The following is a 25,792-nucleotide window of genomic DNA, read 5'->3' on the forward strand; positions in this document are numbered from 1 at the left end:
CTGTTATTCAGTTCCAGCAGACAATAGTCCTTCGCTTGGCTTTCCTTTCTGTTCAAGGCGATGACAGAGTAAGAAATGTCGTAGACAAAATGAACATGGAAGTTCACAGGGAACTACAGGCAGCAGATTTCCGTTTATAAAAAAGGGCCCGAAAAATCAGCAGCCACAGTGAAGTGCAATGCTAGAGATGTCGATCATAGTGTTCTGTCGCACAGAACCCAACATCTGAAGGAGATGAAAATAACTTCTCCAACATTTGGATATTTGTCTAATAGAGTTCGACTGGTAGCGCCTCCTGTCTTTATTGATTTCATGAAAGCTTTCGGCAGAGTATGGCATGGGGCACTCTGAGCGACAAGGAAAAAGTACGATATAAATGAAAACATCATAAAAGTAATCCAGAACCTCTACATGGGCGGGCACTTCAACAATAACATTGGGGACTGGTTTAAAACCACAGTTGGAGTAAGACAAGCTGACTTGATGATGCGCATAGACAACACTTCCGCAGCAAATGATATGCAAATAAATGCAGAAAAAAATCAAATTATGACCAATAGCAAACAGGGCTTTTAAAGGGACATAAATATTGGAGGTAAAAAGCGTCAGTAGTTTCAAATACCTTGTCTCATCATCCCATGTCCCGCTAATTTTTTACTCCCAATAGTTTTAAATTACAAGATCAAACTACTCTATGAATACGTTTGTGTAAGAAAATCATTTCTCATTTACACACGCTTAGGTTCTATAGGCCAATAACATTGTTTCAGTAAATATTGATTACACATTTTGATGACACCTTTTGTTTCAAAACTAAAGCCAGATATTTTGAAATGTAAGTAAATTAATTTCGTTTCTTAACTAATGAATCTCGATCTACGGCTTCTAAGCTCGAGCATAAATGTTGGAATCGTTTACACTTGGGAGTAAGTCACAATGATTTGTAGATAGAATCAGGGCTTTTTTTTTTTTTTTTGTAAAAAAAATAAAAATTGGTGCCGGTACTCAGTGATTAGGTGCCGGTACTCAGTAGTTGATTGCCTAACTTTTAGCTACTAAAAATTAATAATATTAAATATACGTTAAAATACAAGAAAAGTATTTTTTTTTTCAAAAAGGTGCCGGTACGACGTACCGGTGCGTACCGTCAGAAAAAAAAAGCCCTAGATATAATGCATATATTACTTTCAACAAGATACCAGGATCTACGTTGTAGACTTAGTGATTTTTTTGTTATATCTAGTAGATTAAGATATGACAAAGTTTTGTTAAGCTAATAGTGTACAAGTTTAAATGTGTAGCTTACATGTGTAAAGGAGTCTCAATCTTTTGCTTGTGACCTCCCCCACCCCACAATGTCCCGTCCCCTCAAGCTCTGAGGCGCCTTGAGTTCGAATCTAGGTGAAGACTTGAATTTTGGATTTTTTAGAACACCCCTGAGTTGACCAAATCAGCAGAGGTTAAGTCACTGAATAACATATATTATTAGATTGACACATGAAATGCGTAGGACGTAATTATCTTCTTTTTTGAAGTAACGTCTATAAACTATAAGAATCAGACTACAACATTATGAGCTACAGAGATAAAGGTTCGTCCATTTCCATCGCCTTTTTTTTTTTGTATGCCTCTCTGTTGTAACCGGTCGTTGACTTGTAGCACCAGACTGCTGGTAGACAACTAAACCGCTGTAGGCGTCATATAGTTTAACTAAATAAAACTTCAAATAACTTGAATAACTTCCTTTTGTGTACAAACTAAATACCACTTTTTTTATAACATAAACAAAATCAATTTGTGATCAAATGCAATAAAAGCTGTAGACTTTGGTATTGATATTTTTAACAACATCTAACTCACTACAATAACACAACATTTCAGTCTCACGTTCTGGAGTCATCCAAGACTAAGTGACGACAATGCCACCTATGTTGCATCATTCACAACCAACCGCTAACCTCTTCCCACTGTCACCAAATAAACACACACTCCATAAAACTCTCCTTCTTTTGTTTTGGTACAGTTCCCTGTAGAAACTTCTATTTAAGTTCAGGGGTTCTCGTGATATGACCAAACAGTCTAAGCTTGCATTGTTTAAAAATAATTAGGTCTTTATGGGATACAATCGCTTACAGTGGCGTAGCTAGGTTGGGGGGGGGGGGGAGAATTTGAAGATCGCCCCGGGCCCCCACTTGAGGGTCCACCAAATGAGTGTCCGAAATTTGTTTTTAAGTAAATTAAATATTACGTCCCTGCCATGAAATCTTGCTTTTCACGTTGTTATATAGGTCAGTGACCCTGTTGCATGTATTCCAAACAGATTATTAACTCTTTCAGTGCGGGGTTACTCTCAATTTTAAGGAGTAGCGCTGACTAGTAAAAAGTATCACTATTCAGAGGATTTATACAAAGATACAGCAGTCGAAGAAGTGAAAATTCTACTTGATGAGAGAAGTAATGCTGAAGAGACTCCAGGGGAATACCTTTTACCACAGTAAGTAAGTGATGATGAGTCAAGTGATGGTCTTCCAAAATCACTTTCTCCAGAAGTGGAAGAAGCTGTAATTAAGTACAAAGACTTGGATAGACCCAGCCTGGAATTTTATCTGAGAAACTGTGAGCAAAGATTGTGTTAAAGGGTAGCTTATTTTTCCAAAACAAAAATCAACGGTAGTTGTTCCCAGAAGGGTTTACCTAAACTAAAACATGAAGTTTGACATCATGGTTCAGTAGAAAGCTTCCAACAGGAAAAATGTACAACCAATCTTGGCTCCTCTTCTCTCCACATTTGGGTTGTCTATTTTGTTTTGTATGTGTACTGTTTTCTGACTCTACCTGGAGTTGGTTTCACCAAATGGAAGAAACCCGAGAGACTAAAAGAACAAGAAGGTGTCCATTACAGAGACAAGCTTTTTTGAAGAGGAAGCTAGAAGAAGAAAAGCTTAAGGCAGAACCAGATGAACTGTCACATATGTTTCATGCGCAATTTTAAAAAAATCAGCAGTATTTGAGAGATGTTTTGAAGCGTGTGGCAGCAGTTTAGTACTTTACAAAAACAAACTCAAGTTCACAACGAAAAACTGAATTTACCCAATCATGGGAACTTCCCAGCATTTTTGAAATTTCTTGCAGAATTTGATGAAGTTACGAAACACCGCTTACATAGAATTGAATATGGGAAGGCACTTTATTTGTCACCAGAAATTCAAAATGAGTTTATTAACTTAATGGACAATGAAGTTAGGGAATCAATTGTTGGGAAAGTCAAGCAAGTTTGTTACTTTTCTCTGATGCTTGATTCCATCACAAATGTTTCTCATCAAGAACAGGTATCCCTAATAGTTCATTACTTGGATGTTGATAATTTCGAAATAAAAGAGTCATTCATTGGTGACTTTGAAATTTTGAAACATTATGAAGAACTTGTTCTGAAAATTCTTAAGACATTGGACTGGACTTTGATCTGTGCAGGAGTCAAACCTATGATAATGCAACCAGAATGAGTGGCCCTCTATCTGGCCTGCAGAAACGTCTCTTAGACATAAATCCAAAGGCAGGAAAACCATGTGGACACTTTCGGGTTTCTTCTTGAACCTCTTGGAGTCATTGGATGATGACACGCTGATGAAAAACTGTTTTACTTTTTCCTGTTTGATGAAATACATGCAAATCGCTTGTTCAATGATGTCATTGATGCACGAGCACTTTTCATAAACAATCCAGTGCCTCAATCACCAATTGATATATTAAGGAATCTGTTAATGATGTGTGCTCAAATCTTGCAACCTCCATCCAAATACTGCTAACTCAGGCCACTTCCATTGTGAGAGATCATTCTCAAAGCTCAAGTTAATCAAAAACTATCTCAGGAGCACAATGACGCAAGAAAGTCTTAGTAGCATGGCTTTAATTTCAGTGGAGTCACAAATGCTAGACAGTATCAATGTAGATGATGTTATAGATGCCTTTGCTGCACTGAGCACGACGTGAAGCTATATGAATTGAGATGTCACTTGTGCATTATTTTGTAAAAAACAACAACAGTATTATTCATTAAAAGATTCTTAATAATTATCTTTTGTTAATTTTACTGATATACTGTACCAATTTGAATGTAGGCTTATATATTTATTAAGTATATTATCTCATGTCACGATGTCAAATGTCAAAAATGCAAGGGGCCCTCAAAGAGGTCAATCTCCCCGGGCCCCCTAATCCCTAGCTACGCCCCTGATCGCTTATACGTCTACAGCGTACACTTCACATAAGCAGTCGTTTTTTTTTTTACATCTATACAGCTTGAGGTTGATTTTATTAAACAATTCTACAAAAATTATAAAGGAAAATTTCTTCAAAACGACACCTACAAAAATCATCGATTCATTCAATGGTGCTTAAGTAAAGGCTGCTGGTCTTCAGCGAATGGGTTTTAAAAAAAAGTTCCCTTTCAGAGACCCTTTCAGATGATGTAAAGGTAATCAGTTTCTACTGTCGACGGTTAACGAGGGTGTCATGTGGCCAGCACAGCGACCTACCCCAAGCTTACAAAACTAATGTCGGGCATCCAGTTGGGAGAACTCAGTGGTGTCCTAAAAATCCGAAATTCAATTAATTATTTTGTTTGATACCAACAAGAGAAATTAATCCTTCGGAATTTAGAAATATTGTTAAATATTTAGGTTTTTGTCCCCCTTGGATGATTGGACAAGTTATATCTCCCACACCAATTTTCGAAACAAGCTGAAAATTGTAATAATTATTTATTGTACCTAATAAAAACATTAATCAATTAATTATTGGTAATTAATTATTTTGTTTGATATCAAAATGTACTTTATAGATATATATAGTTGTAAATGCGGAGTTCTTCCTGCAGATACTTAGCTTTTTTTTTTTTAAAGTTTTTTAAAAATATTTTGCTTGTTTATAGGTTAAGGCTTCGACAAGAAACTATTTGGACTAAATGGGACATCGTGGTGAATATGGCGTTCTACTGATTCTGGCGACGCTTACGATCTGCCCGACACAGGGCATTGAATACGTGAATAAAAGTAAAGGTAAACAAAAAATTCTTTTTGCATTGAACATTTGTCAAATGTTTGACATGCATCGGATTCTTCAGAGTTCTTGACAATCTACTTTCTAGTCCAAAACTCCCGCAGGACGACCCGGGGGGGGGGGAGCAACGGGCAGGGTATGAACACGAGACTATCGAGACACCTCCAGTTATTTAAACCAAACCCTGGTTATGAGTGAAGTCAGTTTGAAGGCTGGACGTTTGCACCTAGTAAGATCATGTGTAGGCCTACATTTTCTATTTTCTTAATGCACGTACATTTCAGTATTTATGTTTTGTTGTTACAATACCTCTAATCAAATCGCACATTCGGAATGGGCCTCGAAATACTATGATACTATTGATAAAACAACGGGGTAAAAAATAACACGTGATAACCATTGTTGATTCAAATTAGATTGTAATTTGTATAGAAGAGATAGAGAATCACGTGGCTCAATTTTGTTTGTTTACGATTGATGAATAAGGTCCATTGAACAGACTGGCTCTTCGGGTATTTCCGCATGTAAGCCCTATAAATAGTTAAATAAATTATTGTTCAGAAACTTTTTGCGCACCGACTACATCTAAAGACATATCATTAGAATATTTAGAATATTACAAAATTTGATAGATTTATACATTCCTTAACCAGGATTTTTTCTCGTGGTCGGGTGGGTATAAAGTGTTTCAATTTTTTTTATATCTAACAATCATTAATTATTAAGAGCAAAATAATCGCTCAATAAGATGTAGGCCCTATAAAGGAGCTATTGTCTTTTGCATATATATTTTTTTCTAGTTTTTATGCTTTTGCAATGGAGCTAGATCTAAGTTTCTTTCAAGACTTGTAAGTGCTTTTGAAGCTAGTTTCGCATAGCATAAAAGTATTGCTATGACCAAAACTAAATAAGGTATTTAGTACTCAACCGAACCAAACTAACGTAGCACAGCTCCTTATTATTATCTTTTTATTTTTACTTTCCCACCTCGATCAGTCCATTTATTGTAATGTAGGGGTGTTAGGCTGTAACTCCAAACAACTGATCCAAACTACTTTTTTTTTTGGCGTTTGTATTAACTCACACAGGCTGAATAAAGGCTTTAACTTTAAATGTAAATATACACATTAAATTCTAAGATGTGAAAAGGAACTTCAACACTTCAACTGAACTCAATTCTTCGTTTTCTTGTTATTCAGTGTTCACGCCCGTCTTAGTCTGTTGCTGTTCCATAAGGGACTAAAAATTAGGAGAGGGCGACATTTAGAAAGCTTACAGCACACAGCGCTACATCCTTGCTGAGCCTGCGATGCCCGCTGATTCCAAACTGTATCGGCGCCTTGAACAGATTTGTGGAAAGGGGCTGCTGTGTAAGCGATATCATTCCGATTCTCCGACCATTGCTGATGTCCAGTGTGTGGCGTAGCTAGGGTGGGGGAAGGAGGGGGAGAATTAAAAAATCCCCGGGTCCCCTCTTAAATGGGGGGGGGGCGGACCCCAAATGAGTGTTTTAATTATTTTTTACATTAAATATTACGCCAATATTTCATGTCAAGATGTCGAATGTCAGAATGCAGGGGCCCCCAAAGAGGTCAAGCCAAATATCTTTTTGGACCATACGTGAATGACCTCCTTTCCCAAGATTACTAAACTGTAGTTTAAGCTCTTATCTGCAACATTTTATTTTATGCGTGGTGGCTGAGCGACAAGGCGCTTGACCTCCCAACCAAGAGGTCTCGAATCTCGGTAAAAACTGAGATTTTGAGCTTTGGGATTTTTAGGACGACCCTAATGCGAATGAAGTACCTGACATACACTGGTGAAGTCAAGGCGGTTGACCGATGTGCTGGCCGCATGACAGAGGAGCTAAGGGCAGATTATCTTTTTTTTTTATTTGCTGACCAATGTGCTGGCCACATGACAGAGGAGCTAACGACAGAGGAACTTATTTTGCTGGCTATTCTCTTGTTCCAGATGTGATTCTAGTGAATGGCGAGTCACATTCTGTCACTTGCGACATAAATCTGTTTGATCTTGATGAGAAAATCGAATACGCGGAATCGACTCTAGTTCTTCTGCGCAAGTTAGATCTCTCCGCTGTTGAGGAATCGATGGCAGAGATGAACATGAGCAGGAACGATACTGAGGTAAGGTCTTCGGTTTTAAATTCTCCCTAATATGTTTTGGGAAGAAGATATAGGCCCCTAGTCTATTTTAAGTCGATCTGCTATAGACTGTCATACATTTTATTTTTTGCGTGGTGGCTGAGTTCGTAAATCTATAAATAGCAAGATTTTTGGTGTAACCGATGTACAGAATGAGAACTCCTTGATGAGCGAACTACGTGTACAGAATGAGAACTCCTTGATGAGCGAACTAAGTGTACAGAATGAGAACTCCTTGATGAGCGAACTAAGTGTACAGAATGAGAACTCCTTGATGAGCGAACTACGTGTACAGAATGAGAACTCCTTGATGAGCGAACTACGTGTACAGAATGAGAACTCCTTGATGAGCGAACTAAGTGTACAGAATGAGAACTCCTTGATGAGCGAACTACGTGTACAGAATGAGAACTCCTTGATGAGCGAACTACGTGTACAGAATGAGAACTCCTTGATGAGCGAACTAAGTGTACAGAATGAGAACTCCTTGATGAGCGAACTAAGTGTACAGAATGAGAACTCCTTGATGAGCGAACTAAGTGTACAGACTACTTTTCAGAACTGTAGAATCCATTTTCTAAGCATTTTTTGCTTGTAGCAGAAAGTAATTGTTATCGTTTAATGAGCGACATAGATTTTTTCAATATGGCGTCCTTGACAATGCTTATTTGTTTTTTTTTCTTTTCAAAAATCTCTTCCGATCATTTTATTACGCTTTACTTTAGGTTACGATATATATCGCCACTGTAATCTTTTCTGATCACTGACTCTAGTTTTTCTCTGTTATTGGACTCTCTTTCTACTCTCACCTCTCTGTCTCTCTCTCGTTCTCTCTTTTTCTATTTATCAGTGTCATCTCTCATTCTCTCTCATCTTCTCTTTGTATCTCAATCTCTCTCTCTCCTCTTCTTTCTTTCTTTCTCGTCTCTCTCTCTCTCTCTCTTTATATCATACTCTCTATAAACGAATCTCAACTCATTTGTTTTACATGTCAACCTCCCCTCCCCCCCCCCGAAATAAGCTCAACTCATTTGTTTTACATGTCAACCTCCCCCCCCCCCCCCGAAATAAGCTAAACTCATTTGTTTTACATGTCAACCTCCCCTCCGCCCCTGAAATAAGCTCAACTCATTTGTTTTACATGTCATTCTTCCCTAGAACGGCCATCAGATTTACATAGGTGACAAGTGGAACTATACCTTTAATTATGAGAATCTGATGATAGCCAGCACAGAAAGTGTTGACTGCGCTGACTCGGGACTGTACGTGTGTATGGTTTACCACCGCACAGTGTTCACGGCCTCAAAACCAAACTCTTCCTACTACCTAAAAGTTACAGGTAATTTTTCAGCAAAGCAAAAATGTCAAATTATAAAAAAATGTAAATACTGCATTTATGATTTTTGATTACACTTTACATAAGCAATCATCTGTATTTCCGAAAAGGAATAATACCTTTCTCACGATTTCAACAATCCTAGAAAGGAATAAGACCTTTATCACGATTTGAATAATCCTAGAAAGGAATAATACCTTTATCACGATTTGAACAATCCTAGAAAGGAATAATACCTTTATCACGATTTGAACAACCTTAGAAAGGAATAAGACCTTTCTCGTGATTTGAACAATCCTAGAAAGGAATAAGACCTTTCTCGCGATTTGAACAATCCTAGAAAGGAATAATACCTTTCTCGCGAGTTGAAGTCCTAGAAAGGAATAAGACCTTTATCACGATTTGAACAGTCCTAGAAAGGAATAAGACCTTTATCACGATTTGAACAGTCCTAGAAAGGAATAAGACCTTTATCGCGATTTGAACAATCCTAGAAAGGAATAAGACCTTTATCACGATTTAAACAATCTTAGAAAGGAATAAGACCTTTTTCAAGATTTGAACAATCTTAGAAAGGAATAATACCTTTCTCGCGATTTGAACAGACCTAGAAAGGAATAAGACCTTTATCACGATTTGAACAGTCCTAGAAAGGAATAAGACCTTTATCGCGATTTGAACAATCCTAGAAAGGAATAAGACCTTTATCACGATTTAAACAATCTTAGAAAGGAATAAGACCTTTTTCAAGATTTGAACAACCTTAGAAAGGAATAATACCTTTCTCGCGATTTGAACAGACCTAGAAAGGAATAAGACCTTTATCACGATTTGAACAGTCCTAGAAAGGAATAAGACCTTTCTCGCGATTTGAACAATCCTAGAAAGGAATAATACCTTTCTCGCGATTTGAACAGTCCTAGAAAGGAATAAGACCTTTATCACGATTTGAACAGTCCTAGAAAGGAATAAGACCTTTATCGCGATTTGAACAGTCATAGAAAGGAATAAGACCTTTATCACGATTTAAACAATCTTAGAAAGGAATAAGACCTTTTTCAAGATTTGAACAATCTTAGAAAGGAATAATACCTTTCTCGCGATTTGAACAGTCCTAGAAAGGAATAAGACCTTTATCATGATTTGAACAGTCCTAGAAAGGAATAAGACCTTTATCACGATTTGAACAGTCCTAGAAAGGAATAAGACCTTTATCGCGATTTGAACAAGCCTAGAAAGGAATAAGACCTTTATCACGATTTAAACAATCTTAGAAAGGAATAAGACCTTTTTCAAGATTTGAACAATCTTAGAAAGGAATAATACCTTTCTCGCGATTTGAACAGACCTAGAAAGGAATAAGACCTTTATCACGATTTGAACAGTCCTAGAAAGGAATAAGACCTTTATCACGATTTGAACAGTCCTAGAAAGGAATAAGACCTTTATCGCGATTTGAACAATCCTAGAAAGGAATAAGACCTTTTTCAAGATTTGAACAATCTTAGAAAGGAATAATACCTTTCTCGCGATTTGAACAGTCCTAGAAAGGAATAAGACCTTTATCATGATTTGAACAGTCCTAGAAAGGAATAAGACCTTTCTCACGATTTGAACAGTCCTAGAAAGGAATAAGACCTTTCTCACGATTTGAACAGTAGCTTTGCGTTGAGTAAATGTTCTGCATGCTATCTATTGTTTTGCCAGCTTGCGATGTTGTTCGCAAAAGCACACACCCTCTTAAAGTGTTTTCTACCCTCGTACATCTCTCTCTCTCTCACACACACACACACACACACGCACGCACGCACGCACGCACACGCACACACACACACAGGCATTACTAGACTCGACTGATACAAATACTACTACTAATATAACAATTTTCTGATCCTCAGCAAGGCCTTTAATCACCAGCATGATTCTGATGAATGGCATTCTGAGAAAAGGAAGATCGTTTAAATACTATAACAAGTTATTATGCACAGCAGAGGTGATTGATTGTACTGTTTGTTGATACATAGGTGCAGGGCCGGCCCTAGCAATTGCGGGGCCCTATGCGAAACGGATAGCGCGGGGCCTTGTCTGGGTAGGGATAAGCATAATGTCAAAATTAAGATTTATTATTATAAAATTCTTTCGTCTTTGCAATAAATTGTTATTAAATGAAAGCTCACAATGCTGATTTTTATTTATTGGCATTTCAAAAATAACAATCTACGCCATTTTTCAGGAGATTTTAAACATTTCAGGAGATTTCCAGGACTTTTTCGTATAGTTTGCCTTTTCAGGAGATTTCCTGGAGGCCCTTGAAAACCCTGTTATTACATATAATTTATAATGGTTTAATTTAATAATTACACTTAGAACTAGCGCGGGGCCCACTGCGACCGCATATGCTGCAGTGGCCTAAGACCGGCCCTGCATAGGTGATTGATTGTACTGTTTGTAGATACTTAGGTGATTGATTATACTGCTGGTTGATACATGAGTGACTGCTTGTACTTTTTGTTAATACAGAAGTGATTTATTATACTGTTGTTGTTTTTTTTGTATACATTGGTGATGGCTTGTACTGTTTATTGATGGAAAAGTGATTGGTCATTATGTTTGTTGATACTTTAACTTATTTGTACTTCTTAATGATAGTTTTTTAAACGAGCATCAAGTGACATGGAGTTAATAAACAGATAATGTGTAGCCATATAATTTGTAGCCATATATGCATTAAAAAAAACTGTACCCCCTTTGAGGCACTCCTAGAAGGCTAAACTTCTCCGGATATATAACAGTCGAATTTAAAAAAAACGACGCACATTCGTAAATTGTCTAAAGTAAAATGTGTCCAGTGTAAGAAAAAGCGAAACAGTTTTCTCTCTTTTCAATGAACTGTTTGAAGCGTGTCCAATGAAAGGAATTTCGCTACTCAGACTTTATCGCTCACTTTTATTCGTTTCCCTCCGCTAATCTGTCCTGTCCTGATGCAAAGCAAACATGTTATTTGACGCACTAGTAGGACTAGGGCTACCAGACGACCATCAGAGATCAAAGGGGCAAATGGACAACTTCTTGTAAAGGAGGAATGGGACTGTGAACATCTGGGCTTACAATTTATTTAACGAAGTCTGTAAATCAAGGGCTATAAAACCATTTCATTACCTGGGCTTACAATTTATTTAACGAAGTCTGTAAAACTAGGGCTATAAAACCATTCCATTACCTGGGCTTACAATTTATTTAACGAAGTCTGTAAAACTAGGGCTATAAAACCATTTCATTACCTGGGCTTACAATTTATTTAACGAAGTCTGTAAAACTAGGGCTATACAACCATTTCATTACCTGGGCTTACAATTTATTTAACGAAGTCTGTAAAACTAGGGCTATAAAACCATTTCATTACCTGGGCTTACAATTTATTTAACGAAGTCTGTAAAACTAGGGCTATACAACCATTTCATTACCTAACGTATTTCTCACACTCGTATTATATAAGATAAGATAAGGAGAGTTTAATATTCTTGCAACCATGACCGGATTTAGAATTGATAAGACCCCGAGCTATATGAGATATGGGGCCCCTAGAAAATCTACGGAAGGCAATTTGTTCATTTGCTTTTTCTTCGTGGGGACCCCAACCTCTATTATATGTTCTTCAGCTTCACCTATCCCTTAGTGTGTTAGACTGATGGGGTATCCCACAAGATCTGTTGACCGTCGTTCTCCATTGCTCTCTTTTGACTAGGGTAGAATCTCTTTCAATGGCAGTGCCGATCATTCTATTATGTTGTTTTCCCATCGATTTCTTTGTCTGGTCCTATTTTTATGGAGAAAACATTGTTTGTGAACAAAATTAGTTAAATATCTATATAATATAAACTACGTATTGATATGTGAACCCATTTGTATATTATGTCGCACCACACTCTAATCTCAAATTTTATGATAAGTAAATATCAAATGAAAAAGGGTTGTACCAGGTGGGAGGGGCGATAGTAACTGTTTTAAGTTTAAACGTTTGCGGATCCAGTAGTTGGAATTATGCCTACATTAATTGCATTTGTGTACATTTATCATTTCAGTAATAAGTTCAAGTAGTATTAGAAAGTTTCATTTTATGAATATATTCAAGTTGTTATTGAATTGAGAATCTACACATCAGTGTAATGTGAAGAAGTTTAATTAAGATGGAAAAAAAAGAACTTATATGTTAGTTCAGTTCGCCTTCCACCCATCGGACAAACCAATACTTGTTTCTTTTTGTATTATAGTTAAGAAATTACAAAATACAAAAAAAAAGCTGTCACTAATAGGCCTATAATTTATATGTGCTATAAATTAAATTCTTATATCGAGTCGCCCCAGCCCTATTCTTTAATGTCAAATACAATCATTAGCAGAAGTTATAAACAGGAGCGAGAAATAATCGTTTTTACTCTACCGACCCCTCCCCTTTCCAGACGAAAACATGACGTTTTAAAACAGAATAGTCAAATATGGCGACAGAGTTTATGTAATTTCACATGAATTTATCATAATTCTTTTAAGAAATACTTTGCTTTGGAAAAGTTAGAATTGATACGATTGAGATGAGTTTTGAACCCAAATGTCACTTTCTCCTATTCGTTTTTTTCCAACCTTTACTCATACTGATATTTTTCTAGCTAAATAAATTTGGGCCTATAACTCACAATTTATACATTAATCGAAATGGTCCACTTAACTTCTCCCACTTCCGAAATTTTTAGCGGCCCCCGAAAGGGGAAAAGACGCTATTAGTTTTGTGCGAAATGTCTGTCCGTCTGTCCCGTTTAGATCTCGTAAACTAGAAAAGATATTGAAAATCCGACATCACAATATTTTAGACCATTCAAAGTTCTGATGCAACGGCTACTTTTTTTTTCTGAAAGCGAAAAATCTAATTTTTAAAATCAGTTATGCAAGCAGTTTTTTAAAGAGAAAAAGCTAATTAGTATGCATTATAAGTTTGACCTAAATTAAAACGAATAGTAATCTTGTAAACTACATTTTCGTGAACTTATTTTAATTGCACAATGAGACCTATATTTCTTTTGAGCATTCGAATAAGAGATTGAGCCTTTTCAAAACAATGACATCAATTATAAGACTTCAGTTAGGCCAGGAGAGGCGTGGTAGGTGAGCGGTAAAGCGCTTGGCTTCCGAACCGGGTGCCCCGGGTTCGAATCCTGGTGAAGACTGGGATTTTCAACTTCGCAATCCTTAGGCGCATCTGAGTCCACCCAGCTCCAATGGGTACCTGATACTAGTTGGGGAAAAGTAAAGGCGGTTGGTCGTTGTGCTGGCTATATGACACCCTCGTTAACCGTAGGCCACAAAAACACATGAACTTTACATCATCTGCCCTATAGACCACAAGGTCTGAAAGGGGAACTAGTTAGGCCAGGTTCACATCTAACTTTGCATTTACTTGCACCTATCCTTTGATTTGCTGTACCGTTGGGGCACTACACAAGATCTGTCAACCTTGTTTCTCCATTCTTATCTGTCATTTGTCTTTGATATAATTTCATTTGGATGTTCTTTCTGAAAATATTGAAGCCTGTCTGGGTGGACCACTTCGGGGGCCGATTTTGAGTTTGTGTTTCCACACAAACTGTCTTTGTAATCTTGTTTGTTTAGAGCTTTGAATTATAGTTCTGTCACAAAACAAAGTTTCAAGCATGCCTATTGAACAAAATGTATCACTTACAAATAAGAATTATTTTTTTATATTATTTATCGAATAATTATTTTTTCGGCGTAAGTCCTCACAGCCTTAATCAAAATATGTGAAATATCTTATCATATCTTTTCAAGGAACAAATCGGTTTTATTTGCAATGTATTAAGGGCCTATAAATTTATATTAGAATATTTTTCAAGTAAAACATTATTCATAAGGTCCTTTTTAATAGAATGAATATTGAGCTTTAGGTCAGGAGAATGCGTTTCTTCAGTGAAGAATGCAAGAAAACGCTTTTGGCGTCGGGACATCGCCCCGAACCCCACTAATGAATTTATTAGCTGTAGATGTCAGGAGAATGCGTTTGTGCAGTAAAAAATGCAAGAAAATGCTTTTTTGCGTCGGGGTTTCGCCCCGAACCCCACTGGGGAAACTTACAGCGCTCCCCCAGACCCCCAAGCTTGCAAGAGAAAGGCCTCAACAGGACTGTTTTTTGTTTTGGTTTGAAAAACACTGCTTTTTTATTCGCATAAATATATATATATGCTGTACGCACGTTTAAGGATAGGGTTAGGGTTTATTGGGCGTTAGGGTTAGGGTTTGGAAAAAATCGCCCCCCCCCCCCACTCCAAAGTTCTGGATCCGCTAGTGGTTCTTAAGCTACAAGTGCTTCGACAGTCACTGACACAGCAGTATCGGTCTTTTCCCCCACCTTTCTTTATTTCACTTAATTTGATCCAGATGGGTTGGGGGGGGGGGCAAGTGGAGCACGATGCCCGGGGGGCCACCGTCAGGGAGAGTGCGCCAATCGCACCCTATATTTCTATGTGATATTTATGGAAAACGGGGGTGGGAGGCCAACAATGTACCTTGCCCCGGGCGCACGTTTCGCTGACTACGCCTCTGATTTGACCTGTCTATAATCAACAGTGAGCTGTAAACGTCAGAATGGATGAAAGAAAACGTTAGGTGTTGCTGGGTAAGCCTACATCACTCCCCCCCCCTTGTGTGTGTGTGTTCTACATAGGGTAAGGGTTTACATGGAGGTAAGGGTTTTGAAAAAAAAGATGTCCCCCCCCCCAACACACACACTCGAAAGTTCTGGATTCACTAAGGATTCCAACGCGCGTACCGTACGACCATGCAACCATCCTGGTTCTCTAGCGCAGTCGAAGTATAAGATCGTCATTGTTTGTAGGTTTGTGATCTCTTTTTTTTAACAGAAACTTGTATTGACTCACTTTGTATTGACTCACTTTGTATTGACTCACTTTGTATTGACTCACTTTGTATCGACTTACTTTGTATCGACTTACTTTGTATTGACTCACTTTGTAGTGACTCACTTTGTAGTGACTCACATTGTATTGACTCACTTTGTATTGACTCACTTTGTATTGACTCACTTTGTATTGACTCACTTTGTATTGACACACTTTGTATTGACTCACTTTGTATTGACTCACTTTGTATTGACTCATTTTGTATTGACTCAATTTGTATTGACTCACTTTGTATTGACACACTTTGTATTGACTCACTTTGTATTGACTCACTTTGTATTGACTTACTTTGTATTGACTCACTTTGTATTGACTCACTTTGTATTGACACACTTTGTATTGACTCACTTTGTATTGACTTACTTTGTATTGACTCACTTTGTATTGACTTACTTTGTATTGACACACTTTGTATTGACTCACTTTGTATTGACTTACTTTGTATTGACTTACTTTGTATTGACTCACTTTGTATTGACTCACTTTGTATTGACTCACTTTGTATTGACTTACTTTGTATTGACTCACTTTGTATTGACTCACTTTGTATTGACTCACTTTGTAGTGGCCCAGGGACTTGTACCCCGTATCGCTTACAACGAGCTTTGTCAATTCGTGTGACCTACAGACGACGAAGTATCGTAATGCTGCCCTTTACATGTCCCTTAGGCTTTTGGACTGTTGAGGCACCACACATGATCTACTGGCCATCTTTCTGCATACTGCTATATCTTCAGCCAGGAATAGAGTCGCTTTCAATGGTAGTCCTGTCCATTTTACAAAATTTATATCAACTCACTCTGTCTGGGAAAAAGCTTGTACCCATTATTTCTCCCACACCCAATCTCGGATCAAGCTGAAACTTCTCACAATTATTTATTGACATAGACAACAATCAGTTTTAAAAAAAAGTAAAAAGTAAAAAATTACACAATTAATTACTGGTTATTTGCTATTTTGTTTAATAGCAACAAGGGAAACTAATACTTTAGTATTCACAGATGTAGATGTCTGTTGGTTGTTTTTTTTTTATCGAATAAGGGAAATTACTTGCATATTATTGGTAGATATAGTTTTAAGGACGGAGTTCTTCCCCTTTACCTAAGCTTTTTTTAATGTATTTTTTAAATATTTTGCTTGTTTAATATTGTCTTCCTTCCTTCGTCTCCCTGAAACTGCATTCTCAGTATGCTATGGTCCAATCACCTCCATTCTCAGTATGCTATGGTCCAATCACCTCCATTCTCAGTATACTATGGTCCAATCACCTCCGTTCTCAGTATGCTATGGTCCAATCACCTCCATTCTCAGTATGCTATGGTCCAATCACCTCCATTCTCAGTATGCTATGGTCCAATCAACTCCATTCTCAGTATGCTATGGTCCAATCACCTCCATTCTCAGTATGCTATGGTCCAATCACCTCCATTCTCAGTATGCTATGGTCCAATCACTTCTGTGCAGTAGCGGTGAAGAGGGTAGGCATATCTGGGAGAAGGTTTCAGTGCGGCTGTTAAAAGTTGCTCTAGTCTGAATTTGAACTTGAGGTCTCGAGCCTCCCTGATGGAAGGCAGACGTATTAGCCACTGAGCTTTTCAAGTACTTATAAAAATAGAAGGTCTTATTGTCTACTGTTGGTTTACAATTGTTAGCGAACGACCTATTTCTCTACACAAGGATTAGCTTAGTAATTAGTATATTTTCAGTATAAAGCAAAATTTATTTATTAAGATTAATTGATTAATTGGCTTATTTTTTTTATTGATTCGTGTGCTGTCATCGACAATGAATAATTGCGCAAAGTTTCAACTTGATCCAAGAATGGGAATTGGGAGAAATAACGTGTACAAGATACATGGCCCGCGAAAAATTTCCCTTTTATTTTTTGGCCCGCTCCTCAAAACGTTTGCTCATCACTGCTTATAGCCTATTTAATTTATGGTGTATATTTTCTAACTTCATTATTTTGATATAGTTTTTTCTTGGCCCAGTTTTAAAGGTGTATCTGTTAATTTTTAAAAATGTGCTCTGACCTCCAGGGAGGAGCCGAGTCCAGTCTGTCCTGGTTTACGATGTGCTACACACACGGTGCTAAAGAAATCGTGCAGGGTCAAGTCAAGACAGTGAAAACATCCACTGAAATTACCAGAAGTAAGCATTCAAACGTTACCAGAAGTAAGCATTCAAACGTTACCATTTGAACGAAAAAGGGTAATGGGCTCAACACCAAATACGGTGTGGAGGGTATAATGTCTCCGTCAGATGTCCCGCCTTCGACCAGTAATAACACATTGTAATATAATAAATAGAACGCACTTAAAAAAAAATGATTCTTACACAAATAACAATAGAATGTATTACTTAACTGTAATAGGTACAATATAGTCACTTCCTATATTCACAAAATACTAGAGTCTGTAGCTCTAAAAAAAAAAAAGGAACACAATACTGACTTGTTGTAGTACTGCCATACTCTATTCTTTTGGCCCATTACGTTTACCATTTGTGTTCTGACACTCATTGTCTTTCAGATTCATTGTTAACAGTTTCGTTCAGCGAAATATTGATGAGCTATTATTTCTGTTTTTCCTAAGAAAACAAATATCACATGTCTTTATGTACGTAGATATTGCGTTAACACCCTTTCCTTAATGAACTGAATATCAGTGGGTTGTTTTTTTTTTCCTTTTTTTTTTTTTTAGCTTTTACCAGTCTTGCCCCTCTCCTCTTTAGCCAGCTGCGGTCTGGGGAGAGCTGTAAGTTCCTACAGTGGGGTGCGGTTAGGTTTTAAAGGATAAAAAGAAAGAAATGTCAAGACATAATTATAACATAATTTTCCAGTTCTTCTTTGGAAATATATTTACAGTATAATAATAATAATAATAATAATAATAATCTTTATTATCCGTAAGGAAATTTGTCTTACAATTTGTGCATTACACCAAACAAAAAACATTATAACTATAAGAAACCAAAGTGTACATTCACACCAGACTCACTCATAATTTACATGTGACAAAGTTTATACCAGATTGTTTTTATTTAATGATTTGATTGCCAGGGGAACAAACTTGCTGCGTTCACACCACTATGCTTGGAAACCAAATTTACGTGATAGTAAAAGTAAAAAAGTTCCCCTTTCAGACCTTGAGGTTTATAGGGCAGATGATGTAAAGGTCATCTGTTTCTCTGGCCAATGGTTAATGAGCAGGGTGTCATGTGGCCAGCACAATGACCAACCGCCTTTACTTTTCCCCAACTAATGTCAAGAACCCATTAGAACTGTTGGGACTCGGGGGCGCCGAAATATGCCTACGTTTCCAGAGACAAAGGCATTGCAATTAAAAGCTTTTGAGCTTTGAGAATAACGATTCCATACAACGATTGTAAATACCTTACTGCGCCATTCCAGATCCCCTAGCTGGCCCATAAGGGGGTTTATGTTCATTTTGTACAATGGGATGGGGGGGGGGAGGGCTTGAATGTACCAAAACGTAAAATTTTGCGGTCCACGGGAAGCGTCGGAACTAGAGATCTGAGAACCACTGTTAAAATGTAAAACTCGTTCTAATTAGGTTAGCCAATTAATTTGTAAAGGTTTTTCCCACTCTGTTTAGATGTCCCGTTGAATTGTAAGCGGACCTACTTCAGCTCGACGTTCTCTGATATGTATCCGGACACGACCAAAGTGTGCAACATTACTTGCTGCGTTCACACCACTATGAGCAACTTCTCCAATCTGGATCTACACGACAGCGAGTGTAAACACAAGCTGATTCAAGAATTAAAAGGTCGGTCGTGGCAGTGTTGGTTTAATACTATCCATAGACTGATCGAATCTCGGTGAAAATTGGGATTTTTAAATTTCGGAATTTTTTAGGGCGCCCCAGATTCCACCCATTTATAATGGGTACATGTTATTAGTTGCGGTTGGTTGTTGTGCCGGCCATATGACGTTCTCGTTAACCGTCGCCACTATAGATCACAAGGTCTGAAAAGGGTACAATACTTTTTTTTATTGACAGAAAGCATGTGGCAACATGCCGTATACACTAGACGTAGAACGAAGGGTGAAAATACTGCGGTGTATGGTGATCACTGATGATTTGCAACCCTTGGCCTCTTTAGTCACATGAAAAGTTGCACAGGATCATCTCTGAAGCCGTAAAATGCTACAGATTGACTATTGTAGAGCTTCAAGAGTCTCCCTTAAGATTTCTTACACACAATGGGTTTTTTTTTCTGTATAAGGCATCATTTCGGCTATAGCATGATAAGTGAGCTCTGGACCAGTGTGGGCAGGGGGTATCTGGGAAGTTTCCCTGCTGCATTTAGGCGCTCAGCATACAGCTCAGATCAGCATACAGATCAGCTAGATTCGGGACTCGAGCCTTTTGGTAGGCAGTTGAAGGAGCTTTCACATTATACGGTGACTTGATCAAAACAAATGACATTCTGGTCACCTGGCCTTCATCAGATACAAACAAACAAAAAAGACAAATAAATAACTCAAAAAAAGTTTTTAGTTGTTTGTGTTGGCTATCGAAGAAAAAAAAAATGGATGCGAGCAAAAAAAAAAAAAAGGGGAGGGGCGTTTATCTCCCTTTAAATTGAAAGAAATGTGTGTTGGTAATCCCATGCAGGTGAGTGTTTCCTGACTTGTATGTTCTGTATCTGTATGTATGTTTCCTTACTTGTTTGTTCTCGATCTGTAGATGGTTGTTTCCTTACTTATAGGCCTATGTTCTGTATATCTTTGTTTCCTTACATGTATGTAAGTTTGTTCTCCATATGTAGATGGCTGTTTCTGTCACTTATTGTTTTCCACTGTCAGAAATTTAAATTAAATTTACATTTTTCTTTTCGTCCTTGATCTTGTTTTTTTTTTGTTTTTTCCTATATCGTCTGCAGTAAGTTCCGCCAGACTAGATCTAAGCGGTAAAATGCTTTGGTTCGATGCTTTCTTGGTCTCCATGGTGGTTGGTGCAGCTGTGTTTGGGACTATTACAATTTCAGTGTTGGTCTTAAAGTTTGGTAAGTCTTTAAAGGGACAATTTCCATTTGACATTGAAATAAAATACAGGCAAGTAGCTGGTAATGTTACCAGACGTTCTGGGAAAGCAAGACATGTCCTTCTTTAAGGGGGCACGTACTCTGTTCAACACACACTGGCCTAATGTCTGGCTTTTACTCTTTTATCCAACAGTCGAATTAAGACTTTTATATCTTTTGGTTTAAACACAACTCGATAAGTTGTTTTTTTGCTACCTAGGCCATGAAAAGATGTGCTCCGGGGCACTATACATGGCTGTTCATTTCCAGCCATACTCAGATCTCTTCAAGATGTGTTCATTTTTTTTTTGGAAAAGGGCTAACATTGATCACAGTCTTGACAGTGGACTAAAGAAAGTAGTAGACTCTTCATTTTAATTAGAATAGAATTACACTATGAGGAAAATGATTTGAATTAGAAATATGTTACTTTAATTATCTTATAGACAGAGGCGTAGTGGGGGGGGGCAACCCTCAGAGGGGCGCCACACACAGAGAGGCGCTTATATATGATCCTGGTAAATGGGAAAGAGGGCACGTTTTGCTCAGAAGGCCTCTGCTTTTAGATTACAGACGCTACTTCCAAAGAGAAGATCATTACGCACCTTTGCAATTCATGTGTCAATCTAGTCATGCATGTTAATCAGTGACGGAAATTCCGCCAAATTGTTGGTTTTCCGGGCTGATTCAAGCATCCCATTCCATTCTCTAATGGCACTAGAGAAGAAGGAGCGCTTGAACGAATTTTAGTTTTACAGCCTACGATTTACTGTTATGTTTCATCAATAAAACTGCCAATTTTTTTTTTAATCTTGCCCTGTTCCATAAGGCTTTGTACATCTTTGTATTCTCCTTTGGGCGTGCCTGTGTCTGGTAACCATAGAGGCGGACAAGGGGGGAGGGTGTATGCCTATATATATATATATGACAACGTGTGATCTATGGTTCAGGTCAGAACCTTCTGTATTGATGTATGTTCTTGTTGATGAGGAAAAGTATTAGAAGCTGATGTGTATGTAATACATTGGGTTGTGCCCCTTACTCTTAAGTTTTATTTAAAAGGGAAACATGTGCAATATAATAATAATAGGAATATTACTATATCTATTATATACATATAATCTATAAGCGTATTAGGTCTTACGATTGTGCATTACACACAACAAAACATTATAACAATATAGCATGCTCGAAGTGCACTTAGGTCCAATCTCTTTTGCACTGAGTGTCTTTCGTGCTAAAGCTTGCTTATAGTTCTCTGGTCCAATCTTTTTTGTGTGCATGTTTTGGATGTGAGGTATCTGGGGGAGGGTTTCCTAACTGTCTATGACAAGGGCAGCTCATCTCGAGTCAAATCTTATTTTAAAATGTATATTCTACTCGGGATTTGAACTCAAATCCTCTTGTTAGGTAGCCAAGGGGTTTCCCTGTGACCATCTGAGTTAGTTTTAACATTTTTCTTTCTGAAATCATGCATGGAATCCTGTATCGTGCAAACTGCAGATAGCTGGAAGTTGAATCACTATTCACCAGTAAATCTATATCTTTTCTTAATAATAAGCGAGTTCGTAGCCTTAAGCTCACACACGGAGAGTGAGTTGTACAGTAGTGACGCTATTTGTTTTTACAAAGCGTATATCAACTCACTGTCTGTCTGTCTGTCTGTCTAGTAAAAAGTTCATACACGTTATTTCTCCCACTTCCCATTCTCGGATTAATTTGAAACTTTGCACAATTATTCATTGACATAGATAAGACATAAATCAATACAAACAAAATAACCAATTAGTCAATTAATCACTAGTTATTAATAATTTAATTGATACCAGTGAGGGAAATTAATCCTTAAGTTTCACATATACGGCTAAATATGTATGTTTTTTTCCCATTAGATAATTGAACACGTTATTTCTGCCAGTCATTCTCCGATCAAGTTGAAACTTTAAACAAAAGCTTGCTGTATCTAACAAAACATGAATCCATTTTATATTAACCAATTAGTCTAGGCATCGTGTCCTCCCCCCCCCCCCCCATTGCCTCCCTCTCACTGCGCCTCTGAGTCTTATTCTAACCAATTAAACATTATCCTCTACAAAATGTAGCATAAACCAAGATCAAACAAGAAAAAACAAATTCACTTAACTTACCCGCCAATAGTGGATAGATGACAATGGTTATAAACAACAAAATTAACATCTGACATTAGGCTAACAACAACGTGGCCTCTTGTTACAAGTTACGGGCATTCTTGCCCTCTGTTTATAAACTACAAACTGGTCATTCTCACTAATCAAAAACATTGAGGAGTCATTCACAAAAGAGGTCACTTGGAGTCATCCAGACAAAAGGTCACAAGTAATAAATAGAATTTAAAAAATAAGTATTGAGATAGTGACAAACACTACTTTTCGTTTTGGTCCCAATCATACAGTAAACACTTCCTTTCACTTCGATCAAAATCAGAACTTGAACACTTCCTTTCTCTTTGATCATAAATCATACTTTGAACACTTCCTTTCGCTTTGATCATAAATTATGCTTTGAACACTTCCTTTCGCATGGATCATTAATCATAGCTTCAACACTTCCTTTCGTTTTGATCTTAAATCATACCTTGAACACTTCCTTTCCCTTTGATCATAAATCATACACTGAACACTTCCTTTCACTTTGATCATAAATCATACCTTTAACACTTCCTTTCGCATTGATCATAAATCAGACCTTGAACACTTCCTGGTGATTAAACCACTCACATGCTAAGAAAACTTTCTGTTATTGACCATAACCTAATTGTTCATTCGTTAAGTTTGAGTGAATCCACATAAAGTGACATAACTACTTAAAACAATTCATGCTGATTAAACCACATAATGATTACGTTATAATCAATTACTTTGTCCTGGCAGGTGATTCAGAAAGGAAAATTCGATTTAAGAATTGGAAAGATGAATTGTTGGCTCAGCAGAGATTAAAACAGAAGAAGAGTATCCAGAAATGGTTGGCGAAAAACAGGCGCCACAGAAATATCGTTAGAGTTGCCCAGCATTTAGAATAGTAGCGAATACATTAAACATGTATATTATCTGTTATTCTGGCAAAATAGATTTCAGCTATAGCCTATATTGATATAATCTAATATACTTTCGTTGTAGGCCTATAAGTAAAAAGGCGAAAGAATAATGTACATATCATTATAATAGTATTATCAGGGGCGTCTACTGTGAATTTTTTAAGCCTTCGATAGAATAAAGAAAAGAAGTCAAGAAATTATTAAAAACTGAAATGTATGAGTACACTGCCAGAGCTATCACGCAATAGGTGTTTAAAATGAGTCACTTACATTTAATAGTATATGTTTATTATTTATAATTTAATCAGGGTTTTTTTTATGTCAAGTCACCCCTTGGTGCACTTTGGTAGCCATTGGCGATTTAGTTAGGCCCGGGAGGGAGGCGATTTTTTTTTTGAAATACTACATCTCCCGACCGACTCTATCCTCCCATAGTTAGTGGGGGGGGGAGTGAGCAGGCCATTTTTTTTTTGTGAAGATATCACACACTTTATGAAAATATTAGTTATTACCAACTTAAACTATTTATTGATATTTAACTCATTCGTGTATTATGTAACCCCTCAAACTAATTCAACCACAATATATAATGAAAGAGGGTGGACGGTACCCAGGGGTAGGGGGGGGGGGTATGGATTGTCCACCCCTCCCCCGACAGACAGCGAAGGACGTATTTTAGTGGAGCAATGACACAACTGGGGGGGGGGGGGGTTCTAGAACATTGGCAAATATCAATTATATGCTACACATGCTACCTATTGCAAACTTATGTAAGCTCCCCTCAACTGGCTTTTAGAACAGGATTGTCAAATATGGCGACAATGGTTATGTAATTCCAAAGGTTCTAAAATTTTTATACTCTGACAAGAACTTGTTTATGAAAATTTAGAAGTCAGAAGATACATTTAAGCATAAGTGGAATAAACGAGATAGGATTTGAACCCAAATAATTTTTTTCTTAGTCGCCTTTTCCAAACCTTTATTCAATCACAGATTTTGTCTATTGTATAAGTAAGTTTGGACATATAAGTCCTATTAATTGTATGTAGGAATTAATTAATACTTAATCCCTATCCCCCGTTTTTTTTTATAATCCCTAATTGTTTTTTTTTTAGAACTTTCCAAACTAAATATAGTTAAATAACAAAACGAGATTTCAAACTCATGAAACACGTATTGAACGAAATTAATTAATTAATATGAACATTATTTTCAATTACTTTTCTGAGACATTTTTTTTTCGATTCGACGCCCAAATCCTCCTAAAATTAGATCCACTTTTCTTAGTCTGTTGGGCGTGACTTGTTGTCAAGGCAGGATCGTGGGTTGGGGGGGGGGGGAGATATTTAAAAGTAATTTTTTTTTAGGAATAAAAAATCAGCTGCATTATCATTGTAGTTATACACTCACATTTTAATATGTATCTGCCAAACTATTCTATACGCTCGTTAAAACGATCAGATTTTTAAAAAATATTACTTTTGGATAGCGCAACTTTGTTGCTTTAAGCATAGGCTACTCAATGCACTCGTGTCCAATCTCTTTTGTGCGCTCGTATCCGCGTGCAACTGAGTTGATTGCTAATTGAGTTGAGTGGCTCGAACGTAATTTTTGTTTTCGGTCGGAGGTCGAGCATTGTCGTTCTAAATTGTCATTTAACCTTTAACCCCTTTTGATGTTTTCTGTATGTTATTTTGCTTATACTCAAGAATTTGAGGGTTAATGGGAATGGGGTTAGGGTTGTGGAAAAAAAATGAAGCTCTGGGTCCGCCAGTGAAACTGCGCAGCCGCATAGAGCCTCTCCATAAAAAGAGGCCGCCACATTTTAAAATATTTAATTTTGAAAAGGTTTGCAAGAATACATATTAAATGAGAGAAAAAGACGGGAATGAGATTTCATTTGCAAGGACTCCATTTCTTTCCTCACAATTTAGGCTTCCTATCAATAATGTTCATGGCCTTTATATTGAAGCTTTAGGCGGGTAGGTGCCTCCACAAAAGTCCTGCCCAGGATCTCCCCTTTCGAAAATCGGGCAATGTGCGTGTGGGTCGTGGAATCAGGGCCGAATTGAGACTGGATAAAGCCCTAAGTTATTAAAGATACCTGGGCGGGGGGGGGGGG

At 37.4% G+C, this 25,792-nt stretch overlaps 1 protein-coding gene across 2 annotated transcripts; it reads left to right on the forward strand.

Annotated features, from left to right (window-relative positions):
• The first annotated feature begins 625 nt into the window (after positions 1-625).
• LOC106055180 (uncharacterized) lies at positions 626-25,792 on the forward strand. Of its 2 annotated transcripts, none has more exons than XM_056009319.1 (9): positions 626-835; positions 4,931-5,057; positions 7,033-7,205; positions 8,382-8,562; positions 10,458-10,552; positions 17,585-17,696; positions 19,163-19,336; positions 20,457-20,579; positions 23,507-25,792. In XM_056009319.1, the coding sequence occupies exons 2-9, from the start codon at positions 4,964-4,966 to the stop codon at positions 23,653-23,655; spliced, it is 1,101 nt and encodes a 366-aa protein (XP_055865294.1). In that variant the 5' UTR covers positions 626-835; positions 4,931-4,963; the 3' UTR covers positions 23,656-25,792. The 2 variants fall into 2 exon arrangements, with proteins under 2 accessions (XP_055865294.1, XP_055865295.1); XM_056009320.1 differs by having other exon boundaries at positions 823-926.

Source organism: Biomphalaria glabrata, chromosome 14, assembly GCF_947242115.1.
Source record: "Biomphalaria glabrata chromosome 14, xgBioGlab47.1, whole genome shotgun sequence".
Taxonomy (NCBI): Eukaryota; Metazoa; Mollusca; class Gastropoda; family Planorbidae; genus Biomphalaria; species Biomphalaria glabrata.